At 46.6% G+C, this 22170-nt stretch overlaps 1 protein-coding gene across 1 annotated transcript in view; it reads left to right on the forward strand.

Moving 5' to 3' along the window:
* Window positions 1-22170, forward strand: part of LOC141148175 (uncharacterized) — a gene marked incomplete in the record, with an annotated part of 36446 nt that overhangs the window by 11839 nt on the left and 2437 nt on the right. Inside the window, 6 exon segments of the mRNA XM_073635371.1 lie at window positions 356-378; window positions 3498-3572; window positions 12041-12115; window positions 14437-14520; window positions 16016-16087; window positions 16203-16286. Of these exon segments, the coding sequence (XP_073491472.1) occupies window positions 356-378; window positions 3498-3572; window positions 12041-12115; window positions 14437-14520; window positions 16016-16087; window positions 16203-16286 (413 nt within the window).

Below are 22170 nucleotides of genomic sequence, written 5' to 3' on the forward strand. Positions count from 1 at the left end.
GAAGGGAGAAGCTTTTCCCCTGAAATGTGTTGGTTGTAAGTGTTCTTCTCAAAGAATAAACATTTTATAATAATAACCAAACTATGTATCCAGTTTTACTAAATCCATACCCATGAACAGATGTAATACCAGTGATATTATTTAAAAAAAAAAGAAGTTTTGCTTTGTATGACACAACTTTATAAAGACTGATGATCTAATAGTTGTCCACCCAGTATAAATGTTCACGTTACTACAGCATGGGACTGGAGATCTTTAGAAATGAACACTGAGCAGGAGAAATGATTATAAGTCAAGTTGTGTAAATCATCTGTCAAGTATCAATGCTCAATGCTTCTGTGTTTTGTCTTTACAGAAAAAGAAAAGTCCAGGGACACTGTGAGTATCCATATATTGCTTTAAATGGAGTTTGCTAAATTATTCAGCAAGCCTGCATTTACTGGTGGTCACAATAGGCTTTTGCCTCAGGGTACAGCGCAGGTTGGCAGCAGTTGATTTTCTTAAATTTCTTAAATTGCAGTAAATGTGAACAAGCCCTAAGGATCTATCCCTAAACCCTAGAAACAACATCACAGCCAGACAACTATTCTCCAGATTCCCCCTTACATCAGAGTTACAAGCTTTCCCTTTACATCAGACTTCACAGAGTCCCCCCTTACATCACAGTCTTTCACGTTCCTCCATAGATAAAAATCCACAGAGTCCACCCTTACATCAGAGTCCCCCACGTTTCTTTATAGATAAGAATTCACAGAGTCCACCCTTACATCAGAGTAATTCACGTTCCTCCATAGATAAGAATCCACAGAGTCCACCCTTACATCAGAGTCCCCCACGTTCCTTTATAGATATGAATTCACAGAGTCCCCCCTTACATCAGAGTACTTCACGCTCCTCCATAGATAAGAATCCACAGAGTCCCCCCTTACATCACAGTCCTTCATGTTCCTCCATAGATAAGAATTCACAGAGTCCACCCTTACATCAGAGTACTTCAAGTTCCTCCATAGATAAGAATCCACAGAGTCCACCCTTACATCAGAGTACTTCAAGTTCCTCCATAGATAAGAATCCACAGAGTCCACCCTTACATCAGAGTCCACCACATTCCTTTATATATATGAATTCACAGAGTCCGCCCTTACATCAGAGTAATTCACGTTCCTCCATAGATAAGAATCCACAGAGTCCACCCTTACATCAGAGTCCCCCGGGTTCCTTTATAGATATGAATCCACAGAGTCCCCCCTTACATCAGAGTACTTCACATTCCTCCATAGATAAGAATCCACAGAGTCCCCCCTTACATCAGAATCCCCTATGTTCCTTTATAGATATGAATCCACAGAGTCCACCCTTACATCAGAGTTCCTCACGTTCCTTTATAGATATGTATCCACAGTCCCCCCTTACATCAGAGTTCCCTTTACATCAAAATTCACAGAGTTCCCCCTTAAATCACAATTCCAAACATTCACCCTTACATCAATGTCTCCCCCCCCCTTAAATCAATTTCCCCACTCCCCCTTACCTGAGCTTTCCCTTACATTGGTGCCCCCCGCCCTCTCAGGGTCCCATTTTCAGCAGGAGGTGGAGCACTATGAGGTGGAGCAGGTCTGTACTCTGGAGCAAGAAGTTCCCTCCTTCTCCTCCTCTGAATGCTGGGGCCTTGGATAAACACTTTCTGGGTTGTAAGGATGTCATATGGTCCTTGCAACCAATAACCGTGAAAGTAACAGACAGTGGCGGTGGGGGTATAACCGTGTTGTATAGTACAGGTTATGTACTGCCTTAACTACAGCCCTACTGTACTGGGCCTGGGCACCATCAGTTCAAAAGGGGGCCCAGACACCTGCTGAGCAGGAGGTCTGGCTTTACTCTCTTACTGCAGACACAGATACTCTTCTGCCACCCTCTACAGCGACGACAGCTTCTCCTCCTCTTTCATCCGGTGGCTGCACTACAGGGGGATTGGTCCTAGCACATGCGCCCCTTCCATCTGCTGGGCAGAAGCTGAAGCAACTGCATTTGCAGAGTGCATAGTCTATTTGCCTTTAGTAAATCAAACCCTATGTTTCTAGCTAAAAAGAGGTTGGATGTGATAGCTTCCTTTCAGGAATATTCTTCAACAAATCTACCCCAGTTCCCCAGATGTCTACAAGACCCATGGAAGTATGCATGCAGCTAAAAGCCAGTTATGGTGCCAAGAGGTCCAATCATTTACCTTTTGTGTCATCACCTGATGAAAAAATTCAATTCTTTTGCAAGCCGTGTGAGTTTCAACGATTTGCTAAGGATGATATTTTATAATTCCCTTCATTATGAGTTATACTAATGTAGCGCTGGTAGATTTTCAATCTACCGCTGATAGGTAAATTTTGTGGGTTGCTTGTTAGGTGAAGTTAGATTTGCCTCTGTTCCAGCTTGGCTGAGTTGCACGTAGTTCCACATTGTGCCGGTGGGTGTCGTTGTCCCCATCGGCTGGTATTGGAAAGGCAACGTGTTGAAGCCAATGAGTACTCCTCTGTCCCGGAGACAACTCGGTGGAGGTGGTCCTCCGAGTTGCATTCTGGGAGAGGGTATTTATGGGACAGACGCTATGTTTAGGGGTTCATTTCCAGCCACCTGCTGGCCCTCCTGGCCGACAGGTATGCGTTACCCCGTTCGGGAGGCCCACGGGGCTGCAGCGTGTGGGAGGGCCCAGAAGCCTGTCTGGGGCCTACCACAGCAGCCGAGGAATGGTCCTGAGCTGTCTGTCCTTAGTGAAGAAGCTGGACAACCGAGGAGATCCCAGGGGAGGACCCGTCATGGAAAGATCATGCAGAGTGCTGGTCTGGCCTGGTGACCCGGTTGGAGGACGTATCCTGAAGTAGTCTTACTGCATAGTACTGCCGGGTTGGCTTAAAGGTTCAAGTACTGTGTCTGACATTCATTGCAAACCAATACATCCTGTGGCAGAGGATCGTACGGGTTTTATTCCAAACAAGTCTGTGGCAGAGACTTTTGTTTGTGCTACGTACTGGCTGCTAGGTGGGTGAGAGAGGCCTATCCAGCGGGCAAAGATTGAATCCCACAAGGGGAGTGCATTCAACTACAAGTGGTCAATTTCAACGAATGTTCTAAAGAATACTAAGGAAAGGTATTTGAGATTCCCTGCAACTTTCCTTCTGCCTCTTTCCTGCTACTTCCTTTATTACTTGTTCATTAAAGCATTGGAAAATATACTCAAGTGTTTGGTGTCTACATCGTCCAGAGGTAAACTCAACGGGACCCCTAGACCCGGTGACAGTGAAACAGAGGTATCGAGAGTGAAGGTAACAGCCCGCTTTAAACCAGCAGCTCCACCGAGAGTTAATGCTACACTAAATCCCAAAAAGCTATAGATACCCTGGGATATAAAGCCTATATATATATTCTATTTCCTACTTTCACTGTGCATTCTTCTGTATATGGTATCCCAAGTGCATTCAGGTGGCATTGTTGCTTTGATCCTACAGGTACCATTTCTGGTGGTTTTGGCTTTATCGGGGATTATGTGCCAAGAAATGTATCGCTCACCGGATGGTAGAAATGTAAGTAAGACTTTGTTCTCTGTATGTGTCTCCTATGGTAACCAATGCAACTTACAGAATTCATCTTAAAAATAACTGCATCAAAAAAGAGGAAATACATCATAAAAACCTTTATACAAAGATCAGTGAAATCATTTTTTGTTTGACACACCATGTCACACCACAATGTATGGCCAACGACAATGTGCCAAATGTTGCATTGACCTCCTCCATGCACAAAGACCTCCATCACCTCCTTCTCACTCTCTATTAGGAAAAAAAAGAGTCACATACACTTACAAAAAATTATAAGTTCAGTGAAATAATTTCTTGTTTGGTAGCACTGAGGCCCATCTTGGCTCTAAAATCCAACTGTTTTTTTTTCTAGTATATAAAAACTTGACATTGAAAGTATTTTACATAAAGTTAAAAATATAAAATACAGCTTAAAGAAACAAGATAATAAAAAAATAGGCACATTAGCTAATTAGTCATTATTATTATACAGGATTTTTATAGCACCAGCAGTTTGTGCGGTACTTTACAACATTAGGGCAGACAGTATAGTTCCAAGTAAGATGGTTAGGTGGGCCCCGCTCATAAAGAGCTTACAATCTAATAGGGTGAAGCAAGTGCTGGCAAAAGCTGGTAAAAGTTCAGTTGTTAGTTGGAGGCAGGTTAGGCTTGCCTGAAGAGATAGTTTTTTAGGGATTTCCTAAAGGTGGACAGAGTAGGAGACAGATTGAGGTGGAGAAATCCAGAGGTTAGGGGAGGCTCCACAGAAGTCCTGAAGATGAGCATGGGAGGAGGAGACAAGAGAGCTAGAGAGCAGAAGGTCTTGGGAGGAACGAAGAAGACGGTTTTGGGTAATTTTTTTTTGAGACAAGATTGGTGGTGTAGCTCAGGGCAGAGTTGTGGACGGCCGTGTATATTGTTGTTAGTATGTTGAATTTAATTTGCTGGGCAATCGGAAGCCAGTGGAAGGATAGGCTGAGAGGGGTGGTAGACACTGAGCGATTGGTAAAGTAGATGAGTCTGGCAGCAGCATTCATGATAGACTGAAGAGGGGATTGTCTATGGAGAGGTAAGATTACGAGAAGGGAGTTGCAATAATCAAGGTGAAAGATAACAAGGGAGTGAATGAGTAGCTTGGTGATTTCAATAGTTAAAAGTCTACAACATTTTGACAGATTGGACTTGGGGCCAAAAGGACAGGTCAGAGTCTAGGATTACACCTAGTACCTTGGCGTGAGGAGAGGAACTGATAGTTATATTATATTATTGATCTGGGTGGAGAAGTCAGGGGAAGGGGCACGGACAGGGGGAATATTACGAGCTTGGTTTTAGAAAGATTGAGTTTCAGGAAGTGGTGTAACATCCATACTGATATGTCAGTTGGTAAGTTAGTAATGCGAGATGACTGAAGGGGTGAGATGAGGAGAAGAGAGAAAGATTTGGGTGTAATCATTGTAGAGATGGTATTGGAAGCCATGGGAGGTTATCAAGTGACCAGGAAAGGAGTTGTGGATAGAGAAGAGAAGGGGTCCAAGAACCGAGCCTTGGGGTCCCGTACAGAAAAAGGAAGTTGAGAGAAGGAGACAGAGTTATAGGTAACACTGAAGGAGAGCTAAAGTAGATAGGAGGAAAACGAGGATAGAGCAGAATCTTGGAGGCCAATGGAGTGGAGTTTATTGAGGGGGAGTGGGTTATTCAAGAGTATCAAAGACAGCAGAAAGGTCTATGAGTAAGAGTATGAAGTAGCAGTTGGTTTTAGCATTTAGTAAATTAATAGTGAGTTTTAGTAGGGCAGTTTCTATGGAGTGCTGCAAGCGAATTCCAGACTGTAAAGGCCAAATAGGTTGTTTTCAGTGAAGTAAGAGCTCAGACGGTTGTAAACTTCTTCCAGGTGGCACTAATTTATTAATGATTTACCAGGATCCGTGCATGAGCCAATAGCCTAATGAGAATATATATTTTATCAAAAGCTCCTCAGTGTGTTCCAAACCATCTACATTCTTATCTTTTCTCTACTGCCATATTTGTGCCAGTTTTGCCCTTCCCAATGTCTATATCCTGTTTTAATGACCCCCTAAACACTTAAAGGTTTGGCTTTAGTCTTTAGTCTTAGTTCTTCCCCCTTCCCTCATTACTGCCACCCCACACCATAGGGTTCTCCTATACAACTCTTATGCCGCGTACACACGGTCGGACTTTCTGGCCTACTTGGTCCGGCACACTTTCTGACGGACTTTGTCCGCCAGGTGCGCCGGTGTCAGAGTATCTAATTGACCCGACTGTGTGGACTACACAGAGGAAACCCAAAACACATATAAGTGAAATAATGGTGTTTATTAACAAGTGATAAGTGAAAGGAATATAAACAGTGCAAACCCACACAACAACCCACTACAAACAACAATATGTATAGGTAAATGGAGATACCGTAATCGTAATCAAAGCCAAGCCAAGGTCATACACAGGGAAGTCAGCAGAAGGGTAAGGACGGGAAACTGAACAGGACAAGGAGAGGATGGATGGATGGGGTTCAGGGCAGGGATCCAAGGGAGCCAGGAACAGAAGGGACAGGACTAGGAAGGCCTCAGGATAGGGATGGGATCAGATCAGGACAAGGCAGATAGCAGGCTCAAGGTCAAACAGGCAGCAAGGTCAGAACGCAGGGAGAGAGAGAGATACCAAGGCAAGCCTATGAGGGCTTGCCGGGTATTTGTAAGGCTGTGGTAATTGACCTCATGTCACAGCTGAGCGCAGTGTGAGCTGTTTGCTCCACACTGCCAGAGTGCACCCGCTGGTTGACGCCGGTACTACGGCCCGAGGATGCAACAGTGCCACCAGCAGGAAAGACCTCTTACTGCAGGTCCTAGGTGTTGGAAGACACCTGCTGATGGACACTGGTACTGCGATCCAAGAGACCGATAGCGCCACCAACGGGTAGACCTTCTCATGACAGTACCCCCCCCTAAAGGAGCGGCCTCCGGACGCTCCAACAAGGTGCGTCTGTTCAAAGTTCATGGCCTCCGACTGAACAGATGAGGGCACATCAGGCCGGGCATCGGGTACATCAACCTGGACAGTGGGTACTGCTGGCATGTCAGAGTCATTAAGCTGGGCAGCAGACGACAGGAACCACTTGAGCTGGGCAGCAGACGACAGGAACCACTTGAGCTGGGCAGCAGACGACAGGAACCACTTGAGCTGGGCAGCAGACGACAGGAACCACTTGAGCTGGGCAGCAGACGACAGGAACCACTTGAGCTGGGCAGCAGACGACAGGAACCACTTGAGCTGGGCAGCAGACGACAGGAACCACTTGAGCTGGGCAGCAGACGACAGGAACCACTTGAGCTGGGCAGCAGACGACAGGAACCACTTGAGCTGGGCAGCAGACGACAGGAACCACTTGAGCTGGGCAGCAGACGACAGGAACCACTTGAGCTGGGCAGCAGACGACAGGAACCACTTGAGCTGGGCAGCAGACGGCAGGAACCACTTGAGCTGGGCAGCAGACGACAGGAACCACTTGAGCTGGAGGGCAGACACCCGAACATCAGGCTGGAGGGCTGGAACATCAGACTGGAAAGCTGGAACATCCGACTTGGAAGCTGGCACATCAGACTGAGAAGCTGGCACATCAGACTGGGAAGCAATCTTCGAGACATCAGGCTGGAAAGCAAGCTGAAAGACATCAGGCTGGGAAGCTGGTACAGCAAACTGGGAAGCTGGCACATCAATCTGGGAAGCTGGCACATCAATCTGGGAAGCTGGCACATCAATCTGGGAAGCTGGCACATCAGACTGGGAAGCTGGCACATCAGACTGGGAAGCTGGCACATCAGACTGGGAAGCTGGCACATCAGACTGGGAAGCTGGCACATCAGACTGGTAGGTAGGCATCAAAACATCAGGCTGGAAGACAAGCTGCAAGGCATCAGGCTGGGAAGCTGGTACAGTAAACTGGGAAGCTGGCACATCAATCTGGGAAGCTGGCACATCAATCTGGGAAGCTGGCACATCAATCTGGGAAGCTGGCACATCAGACTGGGAAGCTGGCACATCAGACTGGGAAGCTGGCACATCAGACTGGGAAGCTGGCACATCAGACTGGTAGGTAGGCATCAAGACATCAGGCTGGAAGACAAGCTGCAAGACATCAGGCTGGGAAGCTGGTACAGCAAACTGGGAAGCTGGCACATCAATCTGGGAAGCTGGCACATCAGACTGGGAAGCTGGCACATCAGACTGGGAAGCTGGCACATCAGACTGCAAAGCTGGCACATCAGACTGCAAAGCTGGCACATCAGACTGCAAAGCTGGCACATCAGACTGCAAAGCTGGAACATCAGACTGCAAAGCTGGAACATCAGACTGCAAAGCTGGAACATCAGACTGCAAAGCTGGAACATCAGACTGCAAAGCTGGAACATCAGACTGCAAGGCTGGAACATCAGACTGCAAAGCTGGAACATCAGACTGCAAAGCTGGAACATCAGACTGCAAAGCTGGAACATCAGACTGCAAAGCTGGAACATCAGACTGCAAAGCTGGAACATCAGACTGCAAAGCTGGAACATCAGACTGCAAGGCTGGAACATCAGACTGCAAGGCTGGAACATCAGACTGCAAGGCTGGAACATCAGACTGCAAGGCTGGAACATCAGACTGCAAGGCTGGAACATCAGACTGCAAGGCTGGAACATCAGACTGCAAAGCTGGAACATCAGACTGCAAAGCTTGAACTTCAGACTGCAAAGCTTGAACATCAGACTGCAAAGCTGGAACATCGGACTGCAAAGCTGGGACATCGGACTGCAAAGCTGGAACATCAGACTGCAAAGCTGGAACATCAGACTGGAAAGCTGGAACGTCAGACTGGAAAGCTGGAACGTCAGACTGGAAGGTTGGAACGTCAGACTGGAAGGCTGGAACGTCAGACTGGAAGACTGGAACATCAGACTGGAAGGCTGGAACATCAGACTGGAAGGCTGGAACATCAGACTGGAAGGCTGGAACGTCAGACTGCAAAGCTGGAACAGGTTGGGTTACTGGCAGGATGGTGTGGGTCGGGAAGAATTTTTGCTTCTTCTTTGGTTTAGCCCGTGCAGTTTTGTATGTAGGTGCAGGGCTGTAAGCAAAGAAAGTAGCTGGGCAGAAGGAAGACCAAGGAACTGTAGCTAGAGAGGGGTTTTGTGGGACTGTTACAGGTGGAGGAGAAGAGACAGGTGAATTGAAGGCAGGATGGGTGCAACACTTGGAGACTGGGTGGTAGTATTTGGTAGGGAGCTGATTAAACTGGGTTGTAGCTGAGGTTGCCATGGGTGACGGGGAAATAGATCTTTTGGAAAGCAGATGATTAATGGCAGGGCTGGAATAGTGTGGCTTAGCTAAAGACAGGAGGTCTGACCATGCCTGCAGCAAAGGTTGAACAAACGCTGATTCACATACAGCCTGACTAACCAAAGATTGTACTGAATAAATGCAATCGGATAACACCTGCTGGGAACAAGCGGAATAGTGTTCATCAAAGGAAGCCGGATCATCCTCTAACAACCATACCAGGGATTCAACCTGGTCACAACTGAAAGGAGGGGAGAAATCGTCACTACCTTCGGGAATGCATGACAAGGCTGACTTTGTACATAATTGGATCAAAGGCTGAACATCCTCAAATAACACATGACCTTGATCTACAAGTAAATGGGCGGTTTGTATCGTTTCCAGCAGTTGGTCTCGGGTCCAATCTTTAAGAGTCTGACAACAATATTCATTATCCTCTGCCGCCAGCAGAGAATAATAGACAATTTCATCAAAGTTCATTTTGCGCGCCCACCGTAACAGGACGGTTTCTCAGTGCAGCCACGTCTGGTCAGGGATGGCCTTGGTATACTGTCAGAGTATCTAATTGACCCGACTGTGTGGACTACACAGAGGAAACCCAAAACACATATAAGTGAAATAATGGTGTTTATTAACAAGTGATAAGTGAAAGGAATATAAACAGTGCAAACCCACACAACAACCCACTACAAACAACAATATGTATAGGTAAATGGAGATACCGTAATCGTAATCAAAGCCAAGCCAAGGTCATACACAGGGAAGTCAGCAGAAGGGTAAGGACGGGAAACTGAACAGGACAAGGAGAGGATGGATGGATGGGGTTCAGGGCAGGGATCCAAGGGAGCCAGGAACAGAAGGGACAGGACTAGGAAGGCCTCAGGATAGGGATGGGATCAGATCAGGACAAGGCAGATAGCAGGCTCAAGGTCAAACAGGCAGCAAGGTCAGAACGCAGGGAGAGAGAGAGAGATACCAAGGCAAGCCTATGAGGGCTTGCCGGGTATTTGTAAGGCTGTGGTAATTGACCTCATGTCACAGCTGAGCGCAGTGTGAGCTGTTTGCTCCACACTGCCAGAGTGCACCCGCTGGTTGACGCCGGTACTACGGCCCGAGGATGCAACAGTGCCACCAGCAGGAAAGACCTCTTACTGCAGGTCCTAGGTGTTGGAAGACACCTGCTGATGGACACTGGTACTGCGATCCAAGAGACCGATAGCGCCACCAACGGGTAGACCTTCTCATGACAGCCGGACTTTAAAACGGACGGACTTGCCCACACACGACCGGACTTTGCGCCTCTTTCCGACGGACTTTCGCCGGAGTTACGGCGGACTTTCAGAATGAACGGACTTGCCCACACACGGACAAGTCCGTTCATTTTGAACGTGACTCAGGTGCGACGGGACTAGAAAAGGAAGTCAATTTCGCTGCTTTTATCGGCGAGATTGACACCTTGCGAGCCCCATCGCGGTGCATACCAGGCCCTTAGGTCTGGTATGGATTATAAAGGGAAACCCCCTACGACGAAAAAACGGCGTGGGGTCCCCCCTAAAATCCATACCAGACCCCGATCCGAGCACGCAGCCCGGCCGGTCAGGAAAGGGGGTGGGGAGGAGCGAGCCCCCCCCTCCTGAACCGTACCAGGCCGCATGCCCTCAACATGGGGGGTGGGTGCTTTGGGGGAGGGTTGCGCCCTGCGGGCCCCCCACCCCAAAGCACCTTGTCCCCATGTTGATGAGGACAAGGGCCTCTTCCCGACAACGCTGGCCGTTGGTTGTCGGGGTCTGCGGGTGGGGGGCTTATCGGAATCCGGGAGCCCCCTATAAGAGGGCCCCCAGATCCCGGCCCCCCCACCCTATGTGAATGAGTATGGGGTACATGGTACCCCTACCCATTCACCTAGGGAAAAAGTGTCAATAATAAAACACACTACACAGGTTTTTAAAATAATTTATTAAACAGCTCCGGGGGGCGATCTTTCTCCGGCTTCGGGGGTCTTCTTCCGGCTTCGGGGGTCCCTCCAGTTCATCTTCTCTCGGCGTCCGGTTGGTTCTTCTCCGCTCTCTCCGGTTCCTCTTCTCCCGGTGTTCCAGTTCTTCGGCCGGCCCCTCCGCTGTCTTCTCTTGTCCGCTGTCTTCTCTCTTCTGTCTTGTCCTCATCAACATGGGGACAAGGTGCTTTGGGGTGGGGGGCCCGCAGGGCGCCCCCCTCCCCCAAAGCACCCACCCCCCATGTTGAGGGCATGCGGCCTGGTACGGTTCAGGGGATGGCTTGCTTCTCCCCACCTCCTTTCCTGACCGGCCGGGCTGCGTGCTCGGATCGGGGTCTGGTATGGATTTTAGGGGGGACCCCACACCGTTTTTTTGGTGTAGGGGCTTTCCTTTTATAATCCATACCAGACCTAAGGGCCTGGTGTGCCCCGCACTCGCCGCAATAGGAAAATTCGTTTTTCCTATTGCAGCGAGTGGACTTTCCGCCAGAAACTGAGTCCGACGGAAAGATTTAAAACATGTTTCAAATCTAGGTCCGGCGGGCTTTTGGGAAAAAGTCTGCCGGAAAAGTCCGTCAGAAAAGAGCCTACACATGGGCAGATTGTCCGGCAGACTCTGGTCCGCCGGATCAAGTATGCCGGAAAGTCCGCATTATGCCGCGTACACACGAGCGGACTTTACGGCAGACTTTGCCCGGTGGACGGGATTTCGTCAGACAATTCGATCGTGTGTGGGCTCCAGCGGACTTTGTTTTCTGAAAAGTTGAATGGACTTAGATTTGAAACATGTTTTAAATCAATCCGTCGAAATCGAGTCCGGACGAAAAATCTGCTCGTCTGCATGCTAGTTCGACGGACAAAAAGCCACGCTAGGGCAGCTATTGGCTACTGGCTATGAACTTCCTTGTTTTAGTCCGGTCGTACGTCATCAAGTACGAATTCAACGGACTTTGGTGGATTGTGTGTAGGCAAGTCCGTTCATTCAGAAAGTCCGTCGTAAAGTCTGTCGAAAAGTCCGCTCGTGTGTACGCGGCATTATTGTGGTCTTGGTAGGCCTCTTTCATTTTGTAGCCTCATGCACTGATTATTAGGTCACTTCTAAATTGTTCTAATTATTGTGTGTTATTATTTTTTCCACACACAGTGGTTTCTTGCCAGCTTTTGGACAGTTGGGGCCTTCAGGGCTTACTTCAAGAAGCCATCACAACTCTTTTGGTTTGTAAGTATGCAATGACTGTCTTTCTAAAGTACAACTATGCACCTGCATGACAGTTTAATCAAGCCCCTAACTCAGTTACTATGTGATGCACAAGCCTCATAAAGTGATCAAAAAACGTACTTTACCTTTCCTGACTGAGCCAAATCCTCCTTCATTAGTGTCTTGCACGCTCCCCCTCCCAGACGCTGCAGCTTACAGTAGGAGGATTTCAGCAACAGAGGCTGTGCTGTCAATCCAGAAAGCAGTGGGCAGATCTAGGTGTGGCCAGGTGCTGATTATCAAGCTACAGGCTTGTGAGAAAGCTGATAGTCACACCCCTGCAACATTTTCTCCTCCCACTTTAGTGCAAGCAGTCACAGCGTTTAAGAGAGTGGAAACCACCCTGTGTATTCAGGAGCAGTGCAGCATTGTTGCCACTCCACCACAGAAAGCCGCATTAGGTAAACTTCACCACAGGATCAACAGGTATTTGTAGGACTTAGCACTGAGGGCTAAGAGAAAGCTGTGAGTGCAGATAGACATATCATTAAGTGCTGCAGCACCTATTTTTTAATAGGTGGACAAGATATCACAAGAGTTTTTCTTAATTTACTCTTGAAAATGGTTGAATACCTCATTGTTAAGAAAGTGAATAACCTACTTGGCTGATAGAAAAAGACACCTTCCCACATGGAACTGTTTCTGGAATTAACATGTTTCACAGTGACTGTGTCTATCTCTGCCTGTTCCTTCCAGGTTACATTTTAACTTTTTAGTCACAGTTTCTTCATATAATGACTCTGTATAAGATGGGTAGTGCTTATTGCCTCCATAACACAAGGTTCATTGGGCACTCGGGCTCAGGAGACACAGAGGTTGCTGGAGGCACAGGAGCAGTGGGTTCACTGGAGACCCAGGGTTTGCTGGAGACACAGAGGTTACTTGAGACACAAGAGTGCTGGGTCCACTGGAGACACAGGTCACTGGAGCTCTGGGGTCACTGGAGACACAGGCCACTGGAGTACTGGGGTCACTGGAGACACTGAGGTCACCGGAGTGCTAGAGGCACTGGAGATAGTTGGGTCATTGGAGTGCAGTGGTCTCTGGAGGCACAGGAGTGCAAGAGTCCATGAAAACATAGGAGCACTGGGGTTACTGGAGACAATGGAGTGACTGGAGTTCTAGAGGCACTGGAGACACTTCAGTACCTGGAGTGCAGGGGTCTCTGGAGGCACAGGAGTGCAGGGGTCTCTGGAGGCACAAGAGTGCAGGGGTCTCTGGAGGCACAAGAGTGCAGGGGTCTCTAGAGGCACAAGAGTCCAGGGGTCTCTAAAGGCACTGGTGAACTGAGGTTACTGGAGTCACTGAGGTCCCCAGAGTGCAAATGGCACTAGAGACACTTCAGTAACTGGAGTGCATGGGGTCTCTAAAGGCACTGGTGCACTGAGGTTACAAAGCTGCAAGTGGCAATGGAGATACTTGGGTCACTGGAGTGCAGCGGACTCTGGAGGCACAGGAGTGCAAGAGTCCATGAAGACACAGGAGAACTGGGATTACTGGAGACAACAAGGTCACTGGAGTTCTAGAGGCACTGAAGACACTTCAGTAACTGTCACGAGGGCCACATACCTGATGTAAGACCGAAGTAGTGGAGAGGCCTCCCTTGCACCTCGGGTCCTTAAAGCCTCTGGAGATGGAGACAGAGACTTGGTGGGGACACCGAGTGGCAGGGGTGCCAAGGGTGCGGAGCACCGTGCAAGCCTTAGTCCGGGATCTGACCTGAGGTCAAGTCCAGTTGGGCAACGAAGCATAAAACCGGTTCAAATCTGGCAGCTGAGTACAAAAGGGGCAAAGAATAGTATGTAACTATGTAAGTAACTGGAGTGGAGGGGTCCCTAAAGGCATTGGTGAACTGAGATTACTGGAGACACAGAGGTCACCAGGGTGCAAGTGGCACTTGAGATACTTGGGTCACTGAAGTGTAGGGTTCTCTGGAAGCACAGGAATGCAGGGGTCCCTGAAGGCACAGGATCTTTGGAGACACTTGAATCACCAGAGTGCTAGGGCCACTGGAGACACTTGGGTCTGGAGAAATGCACTTAGCTGTTAAAGATGGCACCTGAGAGCTGATTGGCTGTGGTGGTGGCACTCCACATGTAACCCCAAAGTGCCATTGAAGATGAGTCAAAGAGAACACCCAGTGCTGGACTGAGAATGAATTGAGTGTGACAGACCTAAAATACATCCATCCTTACATCCCTTAGAAGTTAAACTTTGAAATTCTGTATTTGTCTCTGATGTTGTTTATACAAAATACTGATACAAATGTAACTCTATACTAGCATCCCCGGATTCATTCCATGTTTTCCTGGATGGAGACCCTGGTCAGTGTGCACAACTTTTACTACAGACGCAGCATTTCTAATGTAAGTTTAAGTTGAATATTTCCTGTCTGTCCTTCTCAGGTACTGATCCCTGTGATACCCAAGATAACACAATCACTGATCGGCCCTTCTAAAGTGTCATCTTTCAAAAAAGCCTGTAAAGTGATATTAAAGTCTTTTTTTTTCCTAAAAATAACAAACACAGCCAAGATCCTCCTCTTCTCGGGTCCCTCGCCGATGCTCCGGCCCCTCCCTCCTGCCGAGTGCCCCCACAGCAAGCAGCTTGCAATGGGGGCACCCATGCCAAGGTGCTGCTCTGTGTGTCCATTTAGCCACATAGCCGTTGCTCAGCCCTGCCCCCTCTCTCTCCTCTTTGGCTCACTGACTTTGATTGACAGCAGAGGGAAGCATTATCTTAATGTATAGAATGCATTACGATAAAAAACCTTATGCCTTTAGAACCCCTTTAAAGTGTAAGTCCACCTTTACAGTAAAAATGTAAAGGTGAACCAACACCAGTGAGCTCCCCACCACCCCAGTCCCTGCTATACTTACCTCTGGGGTTGCCGAGCTGTCAGCACCCCCACAGCTGCTCCAGAATTTCAGGAATTTAAATTTCCTGCTCTTCTCTGTGCAGCGCTTCCGGGACAGACAAGATTGATTCTGATTGGCCAGTTCCATCACAGTGAATCAATCTCATCCATCTTGGAAGTGCTACACAGAGAAGGGAGAGAAGAGTTGGGGTTTCCAATCCCTGGACTGCTGGACTGGCTGTGGGGGCGCTGACAGCTCCTGTTACACAGGAGGTCTGGTGCTAGAATTATTGCTCTCGCTCTGATTCTTGCGGCGATTCCCTTACATGTATGGTGCGATTACTGTCTACATATGTGCGCGGGACCTACTTGCGCGTTCGTATTTGCACTCAAGCGTAGGGGGGACAGGGCGCTTGAAACTTTTTCAATTTTTCAATGTTTTTATTTTTTTGTTTATTTATTTAATAATTTACATTGTACCTTTACGTTTTTGTTTTTTTATCATCTTTATTGCTATCACAGGAATGATAGCATGGGCTTGCGACAGGTCCTCTTTTTTGGAGAGATTGGACCCCAGATCTCTCTATTGTGGGGTCAAAAAGCAAAAAAAAATCATCCCTTTAAGGCCGGAAAGGCAGAAGTGGTGTCGGATGTCGCTCTGGTCCTCCAAGGGCATAGAGCCGGGTGGGGCCATTTTGCCCTCACTCTGCTTCCTGCCCACCTGCAAAATGGATCGGATCGGCTCCGGGCTAACCAACAGGTCCGGTAAGCCTGGAGATGACCGGGAAGCGGCGGGGGGGACTTCTCCCGCCACCTGTAAAAGTGATCAGCCGGGACCACTTTTATCAGATGCAGAATCACCCACAGTAGGAAAAAAATACCGGGGTTATGGCAGATAGCTGCTGACATAACCCCAGTATTTAACACCAAAATAATCACGTATATATACTGTAAAATAAAATTATTTGTATTATAATGTTTTTTCCTTGTTTTTGTTTCTCTAGGCTGTCCTTCCTGCCTTTTGGCTTCCAGCCAGTTTAGGCCTCCTTCATAATAATAGGCGCCAATCCCATTTGGTAAGTAAATTCCTAGTCAATCGTGTCTGTTCCAAATTTGTGTTCAAACATAATATTATTTTTCCTTTCTTCCTTATGTTATTTAAATAACTGTGTTTAATTTAATTTAATTTAGAATCAATCGGTCTTGAAGATGATGGGTTATGGTCTGGTGCTGTACACCTTTTGGAGAGGTTGGGAGATACGTGATACCACCGACGTGAGTCAACAATGTTGTGTTATGCTTTATCAGTTTCCTATGAATCCAATATAAAGTGAAAGGGTTGGGAACCTGATTTGCTCCATTGGCAACAGCTGATGGGAGACATTTATAAATGGGCAAGGATCAGGGCAGGAGGTCATCAAATAGTTACAAGGGTGCAAGTGTCACTAGAGAAACGTCAGTAACATAGGTAGGACTTGATGGACTTTTTCAACCTTGCCTACTATGTAACTATGTAAGTAACTGGAGTGCAGGGGTCTCTAAAGGCATTGGTGAACTGACGTTAGTGGAGACACCGAGGTCACCAGGGTGCAAGTGGCTCTGGAGTTACTTGGGTCACTGGAGTGTAGGGTTCTCAGGAAGCACAGGAATGCAGGGGTCCCTAAAGGCACAGGATCTTTGGAGACACTTGAATCACCAGAGTGCTAGGGCCACTGGAGACACTTGGGTCTGGAGAAATGCACTTAGCTGTGGAGAAAGAAATGCACTTAGCTGTTAAAGATGGCACCTGAGAGCTGATTGGCTGTGGTGGTGACAATTCGCAGGGTCTATAAAGGCACTGGTGAACTGAAGCTACTGGAGGCACTGAGGTCACCAGAGTGAAAGTGGCACTAGAGAAACGTCAGTCATATAGGTTGGACTTGATGGACTTTTTCAACCTCGCCTACTATGTAACTATGTAAGTAACTGGAGTGGAGGGGTCTCTAAAGGCATTGGTGAACTGAGGTTAGTGGAGACACCGAGGTCACCAGGGTGCAAGTGGCACTGGAGTTACTTGGGTCACTGGAGTGTAGGGTTCTCTGGAAGCACAGGAATGCAGGGGTCCCTGATGGCACAGGATCTTTGGAGACACTTGAATCACCAGAGTGCTAGGGCCACTGGAGACACTTGGGTCTGGAGAAATGCACTTAGCTGTGTGTGGAGAAATACCATTAAAGTGAAAGGGTTGGGATAACAGCCGATAGGAGACATTTATAAACAGACAAGGATCAGGGCAGGAGGTCATCAAATAGTTACAAGATCAGAGTAGAGGTCATGGTACAGACAGAAGGTTGAACAGGTAACAGGCAAACAGTGTCTTATATGACAGGCAGGCGTCCAGTGCTAGCAGCAGATATATGGGGTCCAATCACAGGCTGGGAAAGGTAGTGGACAGGCAGAGTCGTATTATGGTAAACAGAGGACAACCCAGAGAGGTAACCATAGTAGGAGTCAGGATATGAAAAACAGGACCTGGAAGGAATGGTAGGGACCATCAGGAACCTTTTGGTCAGGAACTACTCCAGTACACCGAGCAGGCTTTTGAACTTGCCATATTGTGGTATCTCAGGTGTAATGGAGGCAGCAGCATACCAACAGGGGGGTGGTCTGCCCCAGGTTGAGGGGGTGTCAGGCCGGCACCGCTTCCGGGTGTCAGGCGGGTGCCACTTATTCAGCGGTTCTGCTTCCCTTTTCGAGTATAGGTAGCTTTGACCTCTAGTAGCGGTCTCCGCAAAGATGCCTTCAGCCCAAGGAGGGGAAATGTTGCATATGGCAGCAGGAAGTGCCCGCTGGAAAGCATTTCCGGCCCCATTTCCTGGTCCCTGTGGTTGATCTGCGCTCCACATTGCAGAACCACGCTTTTCTTCATGCTTTTCACCCCAAAGAATCCCCCCAGAAATGTTTACATCCTGATTCTACTGTCACCAAGCGCATCACACCACTCCTTCTTGTCCTGCAAACAAGCACCACTGTGGTAAGTGTGCACACATCGGTATTTCATTTAGATTATTCCCAGATGGGGGGGTGCCTGATGGGGGTGTGGGGGGGGGGGGTTTGCTAGATCCGCCCCTGGTGACAAATGCTTGAGGTACGCCCCTGGATGGAGGGTGGCCGTACTTATCTATCAGGTATACAGTGCCTTGAAAAAGTGTTCACACCCCTTGAATTTTTTCACCTTTTGTCATGTTACAACCAAAAACGTAACTGTATTTTATTGGGATTTTATGTGGTGGAGTGCAGTGATGGTGAACCTTGGCACCCCAGATGTTTTGGAACTACATTTCCCATGATGCTCCACTACACTGCAGTGCATCATGGGAAATGTAGTTCCAAAACACATTGGGTGCCAAGGTTCACCATCACTGCGATAGACCAACACAAAGTGGAACATAATTGTGAAGTGGAAGGAAAATGTTAAATGGTTTTCAGCATTTTTTACAAATAAATATGTGAAAAGTGTGGGGAGGGGCATTTGTATGGCGCCCCCAGGAGTCAATACTTTGTAGAACCACCTTTCACTGCAATTACAGCTGCAAGTCTTTTTGGGGATGTCTCTACCAGCTTTTCACATCTAGAGAGGACATTTTTGCCCATTCTTCTGTGCAAAATATCTCAAGTTCTGTCAGATTGGATGGAGAGCGTCTGTGAGCAGTAATTTTCAAGTCTTGCCACAGATTCTCAATGTGATTTAGGTCTGGACTGTGACTGGGCCATTCTAACACATGAATAGGCTTTGATCTAAACCATTCCATTGTAGCTCTGGCTGTGTTTTTAGGGTCGTTGTCCTGCTGGAAGGTGAAAAATTTTCAAGGCACTGTATGTAAGGGTGGAGATACACTGGGCAGACAAATGGGTGTAAGGCCTCATGCACACTGGACATTATAAAAACGTCAGTAGTGTTAGCTGTAGAAAGCCATATAATGAGTTTTTCAAAGATTTTTAGCTGTAGCGTTTTTTAGCAAAACTATACTCCTACAAAAGCTTATGGCTCCAAAATGCTGTTAAACTCAGAATAGCCGCGTTTTTCAGCTTTTATCAGAGTTAGAGCATTTTTACAGCTGAAAAACTCCTCTTAAAGCCCACTAGTTCTGGGGGGGTTTTTCCAGCCAGAAGACGCCCCTGACAAAAACCACTGATATCAGCCTATGTGTGCATGGACACATAGGATAACATGGGGGGTTTACTGGTGGCAGAAAAAAACATCTGAAGCCAAAATCGGCAACTGTAAAAACGTCCAGTGTGCACGAGGCCTTAAAGTGTTGCCCTCCCATATACAGTATCTGACAAAAGTGAGTACACCCCTCACATTTTTGTCAATCTTTTCTTCTATCTTTTCATGTAGTGAGTGTACAGCTTGTATAACAGTGTAAATTTGCTGTCCCCTCAAAATAACTCAACACACAGCCATTAATGTCTAAACCTCTGACAACAAAAGTGAGTACACCCCTAAGTGAAAATGGCCAGATTGGGCCCAAAGTGGTAATATTTTGTGTGGCCACCATTATTTTCCAGCACTGCCTTAACCCTCTTGGGCATGGAGGTCACCAGAGCTTCACAGGTTGTCACTGGAGTCCTCTTCCCCTCCTCCATGATGACATCACAGAGCTGGTGGATGTTAGAGACCTTGCGCTCCTCCATATTCTATTTAAGGATGTTCCACAGATGATCAATAGGGTTTAGGTCTGGAGACATGCTTGGCCAGTCCAACACCTTTACCCTCAGCTTCTTTAGCAAGGCAGTGGTGGTCTTGGAGGTGTGTTTGGGGTGGTTATCATGTTGGAATACTGCCCTGTGGCCCAGTCTCTGAAGGGGGGGGATCATGCTCTGCTTCAGTATGTCACAGTACATGTTGGCATTCATGGTCCCCTCAATGATCTGTAGCTCCCCAGTGCCGACAGCACTCATACAGCCCCACACCATGACACTCCCACCACCATGCTTGACTGTAGACAAGACACACTTGTCTTTGTACTCCTCACCTGGTTGCCCCCACACACGCTTGTCACCATCTGAACCAAATAAGTTTATCTTGCTCTCATAAGACCACAGGACATGGTTCCAATATTCCATTTCCTTAGTCTGCTTGTCTTCAGCAAACTGTTTGCAGAATTTCTTGTGCATCATCTTTAGAAGAGGCTTCCTTCTGGGATGACAGCCATGCAGACCAATTTGATGCAGTGTGCGGTGTATGGTCTGAGCACTGACAGGCTGACCCCCCACCCCTACAACATCTGCAGCAATGCTGGCAGCACTCATACGTCTATTTCCCAAAGACAACCTCTGGATATGATGCTGGGCACGTGACCTCAACTTCTTTGGTCAACCATGGTGAGGCCTGTTCTGAGTGGAACCTGTCCTGTTAAACCGCTGTATGGTCTTGGCCACCGTGCTGCAGCTCAGTTTCAGGGTCTTGGCAATCTTCTTATATCCTAGGCCATCTTTATGTAGAGCAACAATTCTTTCTTTCAATCCCTTTAGAGAGTTCTTTGCCATGAGGTGCCATGTTGAACTTCCAGTGACCAGTATGAGAGAGTGAGAGTGATAACACCAAATTTAACAAACCTGCTCCCCATTCACACCTGAGACCTTGTAACACTAACGAGTCACATGACACCGGGCTCACTTTTCTTGCCAGCGGTTTAGACATTAATGGCTGTGTGTTGAGTTATTTTGAGGGGACAGCAAATTTACACTGTTATACAAGCTGTACACTCACTACTTTACATTGTAGACAAGTGTCATTTCTTCAGTGTTGTCACATGAAAAGATAGAAGAAAAGATTTACAAAAATGTGAGGGGTGTACTCACTTTTGTGAGATACTGTATATAAATAACATACAATGAAACAAGATTTTACACTCTGCAACACTCAAAGGTACAATTACATAAAATATCTTAGAATCTTTAAATACAAAACTTAGAATGTTATACCACAATATGTCCCTTTTAGACAAAAAAATAAACACTTACCACATTCATACTACAGTGATAGCAGCCATCTACCGGGTCCAGTGCTGAGCGGCTGCAGTTCTTCATAGACACCACAGGGGGTCACTCACTTGGAATTGCTTCCATTCAGAGAAAGCCTCAATACATAGACATGTACACTGACAAAAAATTGTTCGTTTTTGTTTCATTCGTTTTTTTGCTTTTTTCGGATTTTCGGATCTCCGAATTTCGAATCTCCGAATTTTTGAATTTCGAATTTTCAGATTTTCGGAATTCGGAAATTCAAAAATTTGAAAATTCAAAATCTGAAAAAAAGAAAGAAAATCTGTAAAATTCGAAATTATAACTAACTATTAAATTATAGGTATTGGAATTTTCTTTCAAATTTCGTTCATTCGTTATTGCGGATAATTCATAACTTCAGATATATTTGTATTTGTTACGTTCACAAACAGCCAAATTTGAAAGGAAAATCCAATACCTATAATTTAATAGTGAGTTATTATTTCGAATTTTACTGATTTTCTTTCATTTTTCCAGATTTTCGAATTTTCGGATTTTTGAATTTTTGAATTTATGAATTTTCGAGTTCCAAAAATACGGAAATTAGAAAATTCGTAATTCGGAAATTCGTATTTCAGAAATTCGGAAATTCGTATTTCGGAGATTTGGAAATTCGAAAATTCGAAAATTCGAAAATCCGAAATTTGAAAATTCTGGAAATTCGAAATTCGGAAATGCGTATTTCGGAAATTTGAAATTTGGCAATTTGGAAATTCGAAATTCGGAAATTCGAAAATTCGGAAATTTGGAAATTCGGAGACTCAGAAATTTGAAAATTGGGAAATTGGAAATTTAGAAATTTGGAAATTCGAAAATTGGAAATCCGGGAATTTGGAAATTCAGAAATTGGAAATTCGGGAATTTGGACATTCAGAAATTGGAAATTCGGAAATTGGAAATTCGGAAATTTGGAAATTCGGAAATTTGAAATTCGGCAATTTGGAAATTCGAAATCCGGAAATTCGGAAATTCGAAAATTCGGAAATTTGGAAATTCGGAGACTCGGAAATTTGAAAATTGGGAAATTGGAAATTTAGAAATTTGGAAATTCGAAAATTGGAAATTCGGGAATTTGGAAATTCAGAAATTGGAAATTCGGAAATTGGAA

This window comes from Aquarana catesbeiana, linkage group LG06 (assembly GCF_042186555.1).
Source record: "Aquarana catesbeiana isolate 2022-GZ linkage group LG06, ASM4218655v1, whole genome shotgun sequence".
Taxonomy (NCBI): domain Eukaryota; kingdom Metazoa; phylum Chordata; class Amphibia; order Anura; family Ranidae; genus Aquarana; species Aquarana catesbeiana.